This window comes from Penicillium hordei (genome assembly GCF_028827395.1).
Source record: "Penicillium hordei strain IBT 12815 chromosome Unknown utg000003l_segment0_segment0, whole genome shotgun sequence".
In the NCBI taxonomy this organism is placed as follows: Eukaryota; Fungi; Ascomycota; class Eurotiomycetes; order Eurotiales; family Aspergillaceae; genus Penicillium; species Penicillium hordei.
This window is the reverse complement of record NW_026623144.1, coordinates 1,318,073-1,334,083: the sequence shown is the minus strand read 5'-3', so window position 1 is coordinate 1,334,083 and position 16,011 is coordinate 1,318,073. Positions and strand designations below refer to the sequence as shown.

The window sequence follows — 16,011 nt, the reverse complement described above, 5'->3', positions numbered from 1 at the left end:
CAATATGGGTTCGTCACGAAAGGCAGACAGGAGGGTGGTAAACGCGTAAGTACCGAATCGGAGGTCTTCATTCTTAAGCCCCATCACTAAGACATGTATAGCTGCTCCCGATGTCGCCAGCACAAGATCAAATGCACCGGGGAAAGCCCATGCAGCAATTGTATTCAACGTAGCGCAATATGTCACTTCGAGAAAGAAGCCACAAAAGTTCAAATTACTAGGAAGCGACTGTCAGAGTTGCACCACAGAAACCGCGAACTGGAGAGAGAGAACCTTGCTTTACAGCAACGTCTGTCACGCACGATCGAGACAACCGCAACATCGCAGTATCCAGGAGCAAATTCCCCGATGAATTCATCGACTGCCGCTATTACAGACTCTGAACCGATGCTAATCCACGATGAACATGAGAATGTCAGCATGGTAAACCCTCTATCCTCCGGGCCTCCTGAATATATAAAAGACCCAGCCGGAAAGCTCTGTGAGCTCGCTCGTGCTTGTTGATACCTACAATGTACTAACCTAATCCTCCAGATTATCTTGGACATACTTCGACTTGGTCTCTGACTATCCGGCTCTTGAATCTGACACACGAGGCACTTTACAAATGTCCTTTCCCCAGTACTGCTTACCACATTGACTCTATGATTTACGACTTAAAATGGAACGGCATGCGCAGTCAAGCAGTTCCCGATATTCGTGGGCTTCCTGCAATCGACCATGCGCTATTTCTTATTAACGCAACTAAGTTCCATACCGGGCAAATATTCCATTTATTCGATGAAGCCAATTTTATGGATCAACTACATCGCTTCTACGAGAACCCAGTGGAGAACGTGCGTACGGCTGGATTGTGGCTTCCGCACTTCCTAGTCATCATTGCTCTTGGCAAGGCATTTGTTGGAGCACAAAGCCGTGGGAATATGCCACCCGGCTCTGAGTATTTTAGGACTGCTCTTATGATGCTCCCAGACTATAGCTTTTTGTGGAAGGAACCTTCTGCCTCCGCAGAGATACTCTGTGCATTCGCCTTGTACTTGCAGTCTATAGATTGGAGAACCTCTGCACATAACATGGTAAGTATCTGTTAGGCCCTAAGTCTTGCATGACCGCTCTAAGCAATTACTTACCTTGGACCTGTCCGAAATATTCAGATTGGACAAGCACTGCGAATATTACAAGTTCATGGTTACCACACGGATCTTTCCACCCGATTCACTAATGAGCAAGAATTGGTGCGATGTCAGAATATCTGGTGGACCGTATATATCCTCGAGCGCCAAATCTCCGTGCTTATGGGTACGCCCCTTAGCATTAGCGACAATGATATTAATACCTCATTACCTTTGTTTCCGGATTCACCATTGAAAACAGCAACCCTCGTCGTTCATGTCAAGTTGTCGAAGGCTTTTAGCCGAATTATGAATGGTACGTCGGCTAGCTGCTCCCTTGAAGACAGGCCCTAATTCCACGACAGCCCTCTATAGAGATACTAGGGATATGGAATCCACATTTGTGAAAAGCACACAGGAAGTTCTACAAAGAGTGGCAGACGTGGCCTCTGAGCTTCGGGAAAACTTCCCGCTACCTGAACAAGGAGCCCTGAGCGGCATCTCTCGAGTATCTGGGTACTTGAATTTGCTATACCATCAGGTCAGTTTCCATTCAGTGCTGAAGCCGCTAACTAGTAACACTATTACAGTGTATCATGCTTGCTACTCGGCCGTTCTTGTTTATGCTAGTTGGAATTCGTGCCAAAAGAACAGACCCTCAGATCGAAATTCCCCCGCCTATTCAATTACTTCTACAAATTTGTCTCGAATCAGCAAAGAAAACCTCACAGATCTTGGGATCTCTGCAAGAGCAAAATCTATTAGGTACGAACTAGGATCTCTCTCTCTATGTACCAACATAAGCAGGTTTTCTAATCTGTCATAGAGTGCTTTTTGCCGTTTGATCTGGAAAGCGCCGTCTCCGCCGGCCTTGTTGTCACTATGGCTTCACTAGTCAACCTTCCATTGATTGAAAACAGAACGTCATATCTTGACACGGTGCTTTCCGTTTTAGATCGGATGACTGATCATGGAAACTTGATAGCCCTTGACAAAAAGAGGAAAATCCATCAGTTGGAAAGTCTTTGTGTAAACCTGAAAGAGTCTCCCTCGTCAGCTCTGATCAATACCTTACACCCTTTGCAGTTCCAACCAAGCAATTCGCAAGATGACAATGTGGCACCTAGGATATCTGGTGATGAATGTGATTCCTATTTAAGAGAAACCATCCATGCTGAGGGTCCGAGGGAAAATTGTGAAGAAGAAGAAGAAATAGCTACCGATGCGTACCAGGGGGATAACGATATTTCACCCTCTCAGTTGTTAGAAGCTGCCAATATGTTGGACGGCGGGAGCTTACTGGATTGGGTCGACCTGCCTAATAGTAGCTTTTTATTTGGGTTCGTGGGAGGGGAGTGAGATTTTGTTTTGATGGTTGAATATATATAGTACCCCATATCAATGCAAACGATGCAGCTTAGGTAGTAGTTAGCTACAAGAAAGCAACTTTGTACTGTATGCGAGTAAGGACGGTGCTTATAATTCCCAGAATCACCTATACAGGCTATCCATGCATATCAGGGGCAAACGAAGACCTGGAAAGCAAACCTAGGATCATATCCATTTTTGAAGATAAAATTGTTAGGCGTCATAAGAACCCTTCGTATCTACATCATCCAAAAATTCCGTGCGGTCCAGGTAGCCGATGAGTGCTGCGCTATCGACCTGGTGCTGTTGCTCATCCGAAACCCATCCATTCCCAAACCAACCAAAATCATTGCCATCATATGAACGTAGGTTGTAATCCTCCCATCTGACTTTCTTCAAAGCTTCCAGAGCATGTAGGCTGCTGCCAGGCCATAATGCAGTCACTCGGCCTTTCTTTCGCTCTTCGAGGGATGACCCCGGTGGCGAGGATTTGTACCAACTTGCGCACTCAGCACTGTAAACAGTGCGCTCGAAGTACTTGTCACAGAATGTTGTAAAGTTTTTGACTTGAGATTCTTTCGGCTCGATAAGTCCTATGTTATCATAGGCCATCCTCGAGACGATCTCTGCAACATAGGTGTGAACTTGCTCCATCGTGATGAGTAGACTTCCGGCACCTTGGAATGAGTTCGGGCCCAGAGATTGAAAGAAATTTGGAAATCCACTGGTCGAAAGTCCGAGGTAGGTTTCTGGTCGATGCTTGTATTTATCGCGTAGATTGACTCCGTGTCGGCCGATTATGGGGAACCCACCTCCAGGGTTTGTCTCAAAACCCGTAGCACAGACAATTGCATCCACCGCTCGATGCGTGCCACAAGAAGTAACAACGCCAGTCTCTTCAATTGCGTCAATACCTGTTGTGATGACGTTCACCTTGAGTGAAGTCAGAGCCTCCAGGTAACCTGGTCCCGGGGTGAGACGCTTGCAAAGTGGAGGGAAATTGGGAATCAAATGTTCTCGCAGTTCCGGCTTGTCTTTCAACCTGCGCTCCATGTCTGCTCGATATTGAGCTCGTGAAGAAGCCTGGAGAGCGCTACTTGTTTGCGTCTTGGAGTATAGCGTCTGCAGCTCCAACTCCAGCCCTTTGCGGTATTCAATGTAAGAGGCAGGATTGCTTTGCCAGGCCTGCTTTTCCTCGTTGCTATAAGCAAAGTTTCCTCCCCTACCGTTTGTGCGTGATGATAAGACCTCTCCGCCGTGCTGGTTTGAGATCCAGGTCTTGCTGCGGACGTAATGGTCCATACTTTTGACTTTGTTCAGGAGAGCGGGCACAATCTGAATACCGCTGCTACCAGCTCCAATAACAGCTATGCTTTTGTCCTATACATTATTGATCAGGCACCGAATTCCCAAGAGGGCTCTAGGACATAACCTTACCTTCATGTCATAAGTGTTATCCCAACAGGCACTGTGAAGTAACTTGCCTTTAAAACTCTGCAGGCCAGGAATGGATGGCCACTTCCATTCATTCAACAGTCCAGTTCCTGTCATGAAAATATCGGCGGAATCTTCAAACACTGATCCGGTTTTCTCATCGAAGATCTGCACAAACCATTTCCCTGTTGCGTCATTCCAGCGTGCTCCAACACAGCGACTCTGGAACCTGATGTGCTTCCGGACATTGTACTTCTGAGCTACTCTGTTCCAGTACTCTCGAATTTCATCTGCGCCGGAGAAGAATTGACTCCAGCCTGTCCATGACTCAAAGCTCAACTGGTACACGTGTGATGGAACATCTATATTGTTTGAGCATGTTTATTCTGACTGCGAAAAAAATGCGCACTCACCGCATGCACAGCCCGGATACTGATTTTCATACCAAGTCCCTCCTAGCTCAGGATTCTTCTCATAAATTGTCAGGTCCAGTCCAGGTACGGCTTCGCGAAATTTAATAGCAGCTAGAATTCCCGAGATGCCGGCACCGATGTAGATAACCTTAAGAGGGCGCGGATGGTTCACAGCTCGCTCTGAGATGAGCGGAGTGAAAGTCTGCTGCTTTTCCTCAGAGATGCCGCATTTTGGGTTAATACTTTCCCCTTCATTTTCCAATCTCATGCTTCCCTCACTTGAGGAACAGTTGTCTTCGATAGTGACCGTTGCATGGCATTTTTCCTTAACATCCTGCGGGATTGCAGAAACGGGGATGTTGGTCAAAAAAGCCATGATGAATATCACAAGTGATTTCCTATATTTCCTATAACTCAACCAGGCTCCCATGGGAAAATTTATATTAGAATCCGAACAAGTATAGGAAAATATCAGTATTCTCTCCGGATGGGTATCCGATTAGGTGTGAATGGTTTGACATTATACGGTAGGTCCGATTTTTGCATTCCCCTCCCCTTTGAAACCCCTCCTGTTACTGCTTGACTTCATCTTCTATTCCGATCAATCCGAGTCAGTATCTCGGATTGTCTGCTTTATTTTAGCTAATATTATGCCCCGAAAGTTCGACGGAGGGGAACCCCGACTTTGTCACCTGGACTGATAATTCCTTTAGATCGCCACGTCTGGAGAGATAGGGCCAGTCAGAAATACGGAGTAACTTTATCCGATAAGAAATAGACGTTTTACCAGGTCGGACACCTTTCCGGCGAGGTATCCTGTCGTTCTAGTTGGCCTTCGGGTCTTTGGTAAATTTTGGAAGCTACTTAATTGATGATGACCCGGCACCAACGACCTTTTGAACGTTATTTCTGAATGCCATTATTTGTTAAGTCAAGGACCCTGCAGTGCCATAAATGACGACGAAAAATCTCATCAATATGGCCGTCGAAGTGAGACAATATCATCTGCTACCCACAAGCCTCATCCCCAACTCTCCCAGACCTCTACTTCATTATAAAAACGTGTTGTCTAAGAATATCGACTCCTCACACTGCGACCCAGGCCAGGTCTGGCACATGTTCACTAAGAATGAATGGAAAGTGAACTGGATATTTCGCTACAGTGACACGCAACTGTCCCACTATCATTCAAATGCGCATGAATGTATGGCTGTGCTTTCAGGAACAGCGAGCATCCGATTCGGCGTCGCAGACACGTCAGCAGACATGCACGAGAACACATATAACTCCGCTTGGGAAGAAGGAGGTGTCATGCTGGAAGCTGAAGCAGGAGACGTGTTTATAATACCAGCCGGCGTGGCACACAAGACACATAGTACTATGCCCAAGGCCGAGTTCGCGCTTTTGTCACCAGGCAAAGGGCATGGTATCGAGGCTGATGACCCGAAAAAAGTACTATCCGAGATCAAGCTGGATGGGTTTACAATGATGGGGGCCTATAGTGGAGGCGATTGGGACTTCATTGCAACTGGAGGGAATTTTGAAAGGGTGTGGGCGGTTCCGAAGCCGAAGTATGATCCTGTTTTTAGAAGCCAGGAGATGGGGCTTTGCAAAAGGTGGCATGGAAGTAATGAGGAGCCCAAGGCTCGCTTATAAATGCCTATTGAGTGTATTTTTGGATTAATTTTACCGGACTACTAATATTCATTCTTGCGCCAGCATCTAACGTAGTATTAATTCTACAACTGAAGTGACAGACAGTTTACCGTTGTACAAGTATGCTTCACTATAGCTAGCAAGCTAGGTTATTGAATTCAAACCAGTATACCGTTAAATTTGTGTGGTTGGTTAAAAGGAACTGCACCAACTCTTTGGACTCATATTTAATTCCGAGAACAGCAGGTGTTCCCTAAATATAATAGACGGGAGTACCCCGCTCACCGTTGGACATGTCTCAATTGCTTAATGTCTAATAAGGGTGTGACATTGGCTTTACGATGGTACTTCTAATATCAAGTATGCCGGATGTGGTGTGCAATCTTTTGGGAATGATATTAAGATGATATGATGCTATAACTTTATGAGTTCAGAATTGCACCTGATAAAGAGAAATATATTGCAAACTATGCTCGGTACTGCTTCGCCCTACTGATTGCGGCAGAGACAGACGATTCAAGGATTGTTGAAAGTTGGCTCTCATGTAGTCGCAATATCGCCTGACCTGTGATGCTTCCTGGAGCAGACAAAGACCACTGCAGCTGCTCAGGACTTGTTCCCGCCAGCATCAGACTTGCCATTCCTCGAATACACTGAGATGCAATGGCAATGGAATGGTCTTTTGGAATGCCTTCCGCGACAGCCCGCTGTGATATGACCTGCACTGCTGTAGTTATCAATGCGTTGGAAAACGCACTCATACCAGTTGCAGCATCAAAGTAGTCATGAGTGACATGAAATACCCTGCCAACAGAGTTGAAGATCCACTCTGCTAGCTCCACCGCTTCTTTCTCTAGAGGGTTGTTGGACTTGCCAATGAGGGTTGCTGATTCATGTACCTCCGTTCCCATAGTTGGCATTGCGCGAACGATTCGGAGGCCATCCTCCGTAGAGAGTGCAGGAGTATCTTGCCCATTTATGATCCGAGCTATTTCAGCTCGTGGAGTCCGCGCAAGGATACTGATTATTATTTTATGCCTCAGCGCTTTTCTCATTTCAGCTTCTGCGAGGACTTCGTGGACTTTTTCTGGAGGGAAAGCAAAAATAACAGCATCGGCATTCCTGACTGCTTCAGCATTGTTTCTGCAAAAAACGTCTGCGGGATCCAATCTGCCATTGAACGATTTTTGAAATTGGGTGGGTGCTTCATTGTCGTTCAACGCAACCATGACTTTAGAAACTGGACTCTGAGACTTAGCGACCGATGGAAGCACGGCTCTAAGAAGGGCACTGCCAATGTGACCTAGAAAACTCGTTAACGCTTGAATTTAAAAAAATGAAAAAATTGAAAAATGAAAACAACACGAGGTAATGAAAAGCATTCGCTAGGGTTAATTACCGCAGCCGAGAAATGTAAGGCGAAGAGAAGGTCGAGTTGGAGCCATATTGGAGCAAAGATGGAGAACAAATTGATATCTCTAGGATAGGCGACAAGAAATAGGATCACCTTCAGAGCGGAGTAGCCTTAGATAAAAATTATCTGCAGAGCCATACCATTTATTTTTAACCGCAGGAGAATCACTAAGAATTTGCTCGGTTAGTCTCAACTCGCTCTGCATAACAAATCTTAGGCAGTCGGAGGGGGTAACCGAACCTCGGAAGCTATGTAGAAAATGGCAATGGTAACACCCCACATCAGATAAGGTCAATGATTTGGACCGGACTAGGACTTGACTACGTGCGGTCGGATATGGTGCCCGATTCATAGTATGTCGATGCTCATCTTCGCCGGCCCGAGATGTTCCCCCTGTCTGAAAACAATAAGAAACCTGTCCCCGGTTCAGTCTTCCTTGAATTTCATTAGTATCGGAAATTCAAGAATCACCACAAGCTTTGCATCAACGCCACAATGCCAACCATGCAGTATCCAGAGCCAGCAAACGCCGACGGGGTATGTTTCTTCCACAAATCATTGAGATGATAGATTTGACTGGTTATTAGCTTTCATACGAGCCCGGATCGGAGGAAAGAAAGCTTCTGAAGAACGCTCTTGGACAATTGGAGAATGTAGTTGCTGACATCCCAAGCGTTATTAATGGGGAACGCATTTTCACGGGCCGGAAGAGCGAGCAAGTCAATCCTTGGAATCGATATGGCGCTCCGTTAGCAGTATATTACGAAGTTGACGGGGAAACAATAAAGGCGAAAGCCATCCCGGGTGCCCTGGAAGCAAGAAAGACCTGGGCAAATATGCCTTTCAAACATCGAGCAGCCATCTACAGAAGAGCGGCGCACCTTGTTCAGTCTCCAAAATACCGGTGGAAGCTCCTGGCTGCGACTATGATCGGACAAGGGAAGACATGTGGACAGGCCGAAGGGGATTGTATCGCTGAAGTTATCGATACTTTGAATTTCCATGTCCACTTCTGCGCCCAGCTCTACCAGCAGCAACCGCCAAAACAATTCGAATCTTCGTCGAGTAGATTGGATTATCGGGCTCTGGAAGGGTTTGTGCTCGCTGTGTCGCCCTTCAACTTTGCCGCCTTGGGAGCGCACATTGCTTTCACCCCAGCTCTCCTAGGCAATGTCATTCTTTGGAAACCTTCGCCCATGGCGGTTATGTCTAACTATATTCTGTACGAAATTATGGAGGAAGCAGGTCTGCCGAAGGGTGTGATTCAATTTTTGCCCGCGGCCAACCCGCAAACAGTTGTGGAGCCAGCTCTTACCAATCCTCACTTCGCTGGTCTTCATTATACTGGCTCTTCGGCAGTTCTGAGAGCCCTTCATGCTCAGATTGGCGCCAACGCGCATATCTATAAAAGCTTCCCTCGCATCGTAGGGGAAAGTGGAGGCAAAACGTTGACTGGATTGCTTCTGCTGCAGTCCGCTCAGCATATGAATTCCAGGGCCAGAAATGCAGTGCCTTGTCCCGTATTTATGTCCCGCAGTCTATGTGGGATCAGGGTGCTTTGAGAGTGGCATTAGCTCTAGAAGCAGCCAAGATGACGCACGGCGATGACGTCAAACAGCTTCACCATCCTCTCGGACCTCTATGCTCGGAGGACTCTTTCGGGCGATTTCAAAGATTTGTTCAGTGCGCTAAGGACGAAGGTCACGAATTGGTCTACGGTGGCAACACAGATGGCAGCAAGGGGTATTTTGTTCAGCCTACCATCTTCAAAACCAAAGAAGGTGGCAAGGATGCTGATTTAATGAGCAAAGAGCTCTTTGGACCTCTTTTCACAGTTCAGACATATGATGATTCCGCCGCAGGGGGCTTCGGGGATGTATGCGCGCTCATCGATAGCACATCCGAATACGCCTTGGCAGGTTCTGTCTTTGCCCGTGATAGACAGGCTATCAGAACTGCAGATGAGAAATTGAGAGATTCAGTCGGTATGTTTTGCATCAATGACAAAAGCACAGGGGCGGTTATTGGTGCGCATCCGTTTGGAGGAGCTCGTTCAAGTGGTACAAACGACAAAGCAAATTCAGTGAATGTTTTGCTAAGATTTTCAAGCATTCGCTGTGTAAAGGATAGTTATATGACGGGTAGCACCACTTTGTCTGCCTGCCATATTCCGGAATAGTTAGGGATCAATGGAGATAGGTAAAATAAATTGATTCAACAGTGGAGCCAACAACCTTTCAGAATCTAGGATGTTTTAATCGCGAATCTAATTTCACCGTTAATAGTTCATCACTCAAGTAAAGCAACCCTTTGACCATGGAACCGAGCGTGTTGACAGCCTCCACAGCACTTCCCCGAGAACTGTCTTTTGCGCTATACCTTGTATCGCCATGATTATAAGGTATTGTAGAATATACCCATCGCAGTAGTAGTGTCAAGTTGACTGATAAACTTCTACTAGCTTGAAATCTATGGATATTCAGGCTTCAAGCTCGACATAATAGGTGAACTATCATATGTCCTTCATGACCCATGAAGAGGATGTGATATTAGTCGACCTCGTCGAAACCCTCATGTTAAATGTACAGGGAATATCCCGAGAAACCTCCCTGAATCAGGATCTGCGAAACATAATTCGGCTCCAAGCTAATCTTTTTTACTTTCGTGAAATTTTTTGGACTGCAAATATTTGTTCTCAGCATATTTCCGCTTTACATCAATACGTGTTAATTATAATATGATTAACACGATCAAAATAACGACCTTTAATCCATGGAACAAGTACATTCAATCCCTCAACGTGTAGAGGACATATTTTTCGATTTCTCCGCTGCTGCTAGGATTGCACTTGTGAACGCTGAACGAACTCCGAGCTTTTCAAGTTCTAAGAGAGCTCGAATAGAGCATCCTCCAGGAGAGGCAATTTTCTCTCGTAGGACACTCGGATGATCTCCTGCAGGTACCAGTTTCATCATACCAATCGCACTGTTCACCACCAAATTCTGTACTTCCGGTCGCCTCACACCCTCGGCGACAGCAGCATCTAGCAATCCATCGACGGCAAGGAGCAGCAGCGAGCCGGCACAACCGACCAAGACTGCACATATATCAAAAGACTTCTCGGGAATCTGATGGGCTTCACCGACCTGCCGAAATACCCAGGATGCGACTTCGAGGTTCTCCTTAGTGGTGACGGGACTCGGGGTGAATAATGTCACAGCTTCTCGGATCCTGGCTGCCATATTGGGCATCGCACGTACAGACTGAAGCGACTTTTGACTGTTCGTGTCCTCGTAATTTTCTCCAAAGGTTAGGCGACTCAATTCAGCGGTGGTAATGCCAGCCATGATGCTAAGGACAAATTTATCCCGCAAAGCATCTTTGAATCCGGGAACTGCAAAGATGTCGGCTCTCTTGAAGGGCTTAAACGCTAATAGCACTACGTCTGCTTCTTGGATAGCGTGAATATTGTCATCCGCCGTGAAAATCGTGAGTCGCGATTTGTGATCATAGAGGGTAGTTTCGAGGCAGATTTGAGAGGGTTCGGTTCCGACAGTGCAGATGAGGCGCTTTATTTGGAAAGCTTCTTTATCTTTTGGGTCGAGAATACCAGCAGCAATTGCGGTTCCTAGAGTACCTAATTACCGACAAAGTTAGTTGTCTTATGCTTAAGCTGATGGAATGTCATCATTCACTTACCACAGCCGATTATGGCAACCGTTAACTGATTGGGGTTGATTTCCATCTTTGAATCAAGCTAAAATATTCTAATTGAATAAAACACACAATCATCTGGACCGAGCCAAATATTTATCTATGTCCTCGAGATAATTTGCACCACTCATTTCGTCGTACTCGGACCGAGTCGGTTAGTATCGAGTGGTGAGAAGATCTCGGCCCGGTAGGAAAGCAACATGTAGAAAGATAGACGGAGGGTCTACCCGATCTTGCCCTTACTGGGGTAGAACTACCGGATCACACGGTATAAGCTGACCAACGATTAGCAGGCTTTGCGGGAGCAACAATCAGATGGCATTGCCGGGACTATTTAGTATGCCAAGTAGCGAAGAGTTTACGCTAGCAACTTTAACCAAATTTCCTTGTTTGATGAGGGCATCCGGATGGTCTAACTGATGATATCTTCGCCTATGATGTTGTGTCCAGCTATATGCCCTTTGGAGAACTTGTACTGTTTTCATTCTGCAACTGTACGGTTGTTCAATCACTAGCCGATTCGTAGGAGTGGATTTCGCATGTAGTTACCAATCGTCATATTGCTTATATTCGTCTGTCTAGGGCAGAAGATGAACTTTGTACGTTGGGAGAGTACACTCCGTAGAAATAGACACTTGAATATGACATATAACAATAAGGAGTCTAAATTACTGCTGCTAAGATTACGTGGCAACTCAAGCCTACATCAATTTTTGAAAAGCAACAACCGACTCCGAATTTCACGACTCAGTCGAACTCTCTCTGCAATAGCGCCTCCTCGTCCCGCTAGAACAGCCTTGTTCTCGGTAGCCCGTCTCGCTAAAAATGGCAGGCATTCTTTGAGGTCACCGTAACTCATTGACTTAAGTATTAATCAGCATGAATGACATCGTTAATCGAAGGGAAAATAATTATGTACCTTAACAACCAGTGGGAATCCCCCCTCAGCCGTCAAAGACCCGGTAATCTTGTTGGTCAAATCATCCTTCATACCTGCGATTTATCAGAATCATTACCACAAGCAATCCAAGAAAAAGAATAACCCACCGTAAAGCTGCGCAAAGGCAATACTACCAGCAATCTCATCGCATACTACAAGCCTGTTTGTCTTGCCCTGGCGCTTGGCCATCCCATATTTCTCTAACAACTCGATCCCACGGTCAACGCTGATAGAGTTGTGGGTGGCAAACACGACACTAATCCTGGAGTGACCAGTCTTCCGTATCTGCTCAGCTACGGTGGAGAGTGTCTTCTCAAGCCCATAGTTGTAGGAGGCATCTGTTTCTGATTTGGTTTCCCAAACCGGCCCAGGGCCCTCCCTCCCTTCTTCTTTCCATCTGGCAGCTTCTGTGACCATATATGCACCTCTAACCTGTTTAAAAAGCAGCTTGTAACCCTTCTCATCCGCGCGCTGAATCTGTTGGTTGAGAAGCTGGGGATATCTGCGGAGATAAGCCTGGAAAGAAGCTATACAAGTTGGGGGTCCTTCCAGAGAATTGTATCTTTGCATGAGTTCGTCGGTTAAAGAGTCAATCACAGGTTGATACCAAGTTTGCTCGGCATCAATCACGATCCGGACGTTGCTCTGTCTTGCCTTCGTGGCAATATTCTCCAATACTGCACGGAGGTTCAACAGCTCTTTCCGGTCCGAGTCCGTTACACTTTTGAGCGCCGCTTCCCAGTCGCCATCATGGGGCAATCCCGGATATGGGACATCTTTATCCAGGCCATTTTCTTCTCTAGCTTTGAGAATGGCCTGAGAGCCGTGGTAAAGCGCACTCGGGTTGGGAAGCAGACCAGTGATCTTGATTCGAACCCAGCAACGGCTGTCGCCACCAGTAGCGCTGGTGTCAGGCCAGAACTTGCGCGCCAACTCTCCTTGAGCTTCAATGGAAGACAAAACATGTTGCGTTTGTTCAAGGATAAGTTGGGTCTGCTTGCTTGAGCCGTCAAGTTCAGCTTCGATGTTGTAGCCGAGGAGGGTACCGATTTTTTCATTGCGGAGGGCCTCAATCTTAGGCAGACAATCCGAAACTGTTTCACCCCCAAGAAATTGATTAAAGAATGTTTCCATGACGATGGCGTTGGTAATTGAGGCGAGAATAGGAATTTCCGATAATACGTTGTACAGGGACTCGCTTATATCGACCCAAGCCGGCGAGGAGCAAAACGCAAAAGCACTGCAGAACTGTAGTGTTAGTTAATTTCCACATAATCTCATAGTTTGGACCTACACCCAACCCGAGAGAAGCTTGGACAGTGGAACGGATGAAAGTGCCATTTTATCCCGTGGATCCTCCACATCTTCACACTCGCCTCGTCCAGACCACAACAGCCCAGCGATAGCTAGACTTGTCCCACCTGTAGCGTATGCGATATTCTTAGGGCTGAAAGAATTCTTTTTGGCTCGGTTGCTTTTGCCGTTTATGACTTGCGATATTGAAGCCGACGTAGCAAATCCACGAAGTGGTCGTCGCCTGGCCACATGAAGCAGATGATTTCTCGTGAAAACAAACATGATTGTACAGCCTGCTGGGGGTAAACCTATTGGCCTCGAGCTAGAAGTGAAGAAGCAGAAATTATCGATAGATATGGAAGATATGGTGAGAGATAGTCGCCGGTTTGGAATCTCGGCCCGCCAAGGGTTTCGTGCGTGGTATGCATGTCTCGGACCGAGACACCATATCGACATCGCTACGTATGTGGTAATACGTAGATAGGCGAGAAGCAAGATTAAAAATAACTAGCTATCTACTTTTTTATCTACGTCTACTCTAGCTCGATGATAACAGAAAACCATATCATTGGTGCCTTTATAACGAAGGTCCGTCAATTTCATTTTCACTTGCAGAGAAATATCGTAGATTACCTTTTGCTTTCTTCGCCAACAGTACCAGTTTGACTTAACGATGTAGTTTCAAACGGACAGGTTGTACTGCTCCTACGTCAAAAGCCCGAGGCTACCAAGTCCATTGTAGAGGACGTTTGTATACTGGCAAAATGACGATCTTCCCCACAAAGTTTACCCCGTTTTTTTCTTCGGCCCGAGATGATAAGCTCATTCGACTCCACTACGAGTCAAATGTCCTATGGGTGTTTAAATTGCGCTTTCGATTGCCCTTTCGGTTGCGTTTGAAATTTGGCCTCTTATGCATACTCACATTACAACATGAATCAATCCAAGAAAGACCAAATTCATGAGAACGGACATGATATCGACAATGGGGCTTTCCACGATTTGGCCCCCGGCGAGAACTCGAAAGCTCCCTTCCAGGCACCGCAAGACTTGTTCAACAGCGAAGAGGGTGAAGTCGACTTCCGGGGTGTCTCATGGCAAGGAGCTGCTATCCTAATCGCCAAATTTCAAATCGGCCTAGGTGCCCTCAGTCTTCCATCGACTTTTCACGTCTTGGGGTTCTTCCCTGGAGTACTGTGCTTCGTCATTCTGGCTGTTATCACAACTGTGGCGGGTTACGTTAATGGAAATGCCAGGCAATATTATCCCCATATGCACAGCATCGGTGATGCTGCTGAGTTGCTTTTGGGAAAAGGAGCACGAGAATTTATCGGGGCTATCTACTATCTATATCTCGCTCTCGTCGCGGGAGCAGGTATGCTCACCACGTCTGTGGCACTTAACGCACTCTCTGATCACGGTGCTTGCACCATGGCCTTTCTCGCCGTCGCATGTGGATCTGCCTTTATTTTTGGAACTAGTTTCCGTTCTCTGGAAAAGGTAGCCTGGCTCAGTTGGATCGGTGTGGCCAGCATCGTCTTCGCTATTTGGATAACCGCAATCGCCTGTCTCACCAGAGATAGGCCTGCGGGAGCACCATCCGGGCCGATCAATCTAGACATCCGTGTGTTGCCCAAGGCAAACTTTACCGAGGCTATGTCAGCGATATCCACCCAGCTCTTTGCTTTGGGTGCGTCAGGGACCTTTTTCTCCGTTGCGGCTGAGATGAAGGAACCCCAAAAGTTCACGCGCTCTCTCCTTTGTGGCCAGTCTTTCATCGTTATAACCAACATCGCCATTTCGTCCATAATGTACGGCAAGATCGGCCAATACCTTGTAAGCCCCGCTCTGGGTTCAGCTGGGGTTTTGATCAAAAAGCTATCTTACGGCATTGCGTTTCCCGGATTATTGGTGACGGCCATTCTATGGAGCCACATTGCGGCCAAATATTGGTTCGTCAGAATTCTCCGTGGTACACGGCATCTTCAGTCTAACACAGTCACCCACTGGACCGTTTGGGTTGGGTCAATGACCGTGACTGTTGTTTTTGGATTCATTATTGTCGGTGTCGTGCCTTTCTTCGACGATTTTCTAAGTTTGGTCGGCGCACTATTTAATCCTGTTTTTACTAATGTCCTCCCTGGTCTCATGGTACTCTTTTATTTGGGAGAACAACCTAGCATAGCAAGCGATGGAGTCCAGAGGGTGGAAACTGCAAAAACAATCTCGCCAATCATTTGGTTACCTAATGCTTTCAAAGCATATCAGAATGGATGGAAACAAGTCTTGGCACTTGTAGGTGGAATTTTCATGATAGTTTCGGGAGTTTTTATCATCGTCGGAGGGACTTACTCGGCTATCTTGAGTATACAGGTTTCATATAATGATGGATCGGTATCGGGAGTCTTCTCATGTGGTGATAACTCTTAGGAGCTGAGAAGAATTCCTAAATTCAGTATACTATGTATGTATTGGGGTAGATAGCAGTGTTAAATTGATCTCATGTTGTAGGTATTTTCTGAAGATAACAGCTACTACATCCGAAATCTTTTTTTTTTCCTATGGGTCCATCCACACTCCGGATAGATGGACCCTTCTTTTACCCTGACCCCTTCTGGCCTGATATATCTGCTAGCTCAATATATATTCGAATGGGTGTGGCAC

The 16,011-nt window shown here is 46.4% G+C and overlaps 8 protein-coding genes across 8 annotated transcripts; 4 read left to right on the top strand and 4 right to left on the bottom strand.

Annotated features, from left to right (window-relative positions):
• Positions 1 to 4: 4 nt before the first annotated feature.
• N7537_005748 (Zn(II)2Cys6 transcription factor) lies at positions 5 to 2,471 on the top strand (the record flags this gene model as incomplete). The annotated part of the gene is made up of 7 exons (XM_056896805.1): positions 5 to 45; positions 102 to 481; positions 535 to 1,076; positions 1,155 to 1,428; positions 1,478 to 1,653; positions 1,703 to 1,877; positions 1,939 to 2,471. The coding sequence occupies 7 exons, from the start codon at positions 5 to 7 to the stop codon at positions 2,469 to 2,471; spliced, it is 2,121 nt and encodes a 706-aa protein (XP_056752590.1).
• Positions 2,472 to 2,693: 222 nt separating this feature from the next.
• On the bottom strand, positions 2,694 to 4,703 carry N7537_005747 (flavin-containing monooxygenase; the record flags this gene model as incomplete). The annotated part of the gene is made up of 3 exons (XM_056896804.1): positions 2,694 to 3,860; positions 3,918 to 4,276; positions 4,328 to 4,703. 3 exons carry the CDS (start codon positions 4,701 to 4,703, stop codon positions 2,694 to 2,696), a joined length of 1,902 nt encoding a protein of 633 aa, XP_056752589.1.
• Positions 4,704 to 5,305: 602 nt separating this feature from the next.
• N7537_005746 (cupin domain-containing protein) lies at positions 5,306 to 5,983 on the top strand (the record flags this gene model as incomplete). Its single annotated transcript, XM_056896803.1, has 1 exon — positions 5,306 to 5,983. One exon carries the CDS (start codon positions 5,306 to 5,308, stop codon positions 5,981 to 5,983), a length of 678 nt encoding a protein of 225 aa, XP_056752588.1.
• Positions 5,984 to 6,450: 467 nt separating this feature from the next.
• Positions 6,451 to 7,212, bottom strand: N7537_005745 (uncharacterized protein; the record flags this gene model as incomplete). Its single annotated transcript, XM_056896802.1, has 1 exon — positions 6,451 to 7,212. The coding sequence occupies one exon, from the start codon at positions 7,210 to 7,212 to the stop codon at positions 6,451 to 6,453; it is 762 nt and encodes a 253-aa protein (XP_056752587.1).
• Positions 7,213 to 7,892: 680 nt separating this feature from the next.
• N7537_005744 (uncharacterized protein) lies at positions 7,893 to 9,576 on the top strand (the record flags this gene model as incomplete). Its single annotated transcript, XM_056896801.1, is given in 3 exon segments — positions 7,893 to 7,934; positions 7,985 to 8,821; positions 8,833 to 9,576. The coding sequence occupies 3 exon segments, from the start codon at positions 7,893 to 7,895 to the stop codon at positions 9,574 to 9,576; spliced, it is 1,623 nt and encodes a 540-aa protein (XP_056752586.1).
• Positions 9,577 to 10,192: 616 nt separating this feature from the next.
• Positions 10,193 to 11,142, bottom strand: N7537_005743 (pyrroline-5-carboxylate reductase family protein; the record flags this gene model as incomplete). Its single annotated transcript, XM_056896800.1, has 2 exons — positions 10,193 to 11,034; positions 11,097 to 11,142. The coding sequence occupies 2 exons, from the start codon at positions 11,140 to 11,142 to the stop codon at positions 10,193 to 10,195; spliced, it is 888 nt and encodes a 295-aa protein (XP_056752585.1).
• Positions 11,143 to 11,817: 675 nt separating this feature from the next.
• Positions 11,818 to 13,629, bottom strand: N7537_005742 (Proline oxidase; the record flags this gene model as incomplete). The annotated part of the gene is made up of 4 exons (XM_056896799.1): positions 11,818 to 11,973; positions 12,031 to 12,104; positions 12,159 to 13,291; positions 13,346 to 13,629. The coding sequence occupies 4 exons, from the start codon at positions 13,627 to 13,629 to the stop codon at positions 11,818 to 11,820; spliced, it is 1,647 nt and encodes a 548-aa protein (XP_056752584.1).
• Positions 13,630 to 14,280: 651 nt separating this feature from the next.
• On the top strand, positions 14,281 to 15,777 carry N7537_005741 (Amino acid transporter transmembrane; the record flags this gene model as incomplete). The annotated part of the gene is made up of 1 exon (XM_056896798.1): positions 14,281 to 15,777. The coding sequence occupies one exon, from the start codon at positions 14,281 to 14,283 to the stop codon at positions 15,775 to 15,777; it is 1,497 nt and encodes a 498-aa protein (XP_056752583.1).
• Between the last annotated feature and the right edge of the window lie 234 nt (positions 15,778 to 16,011).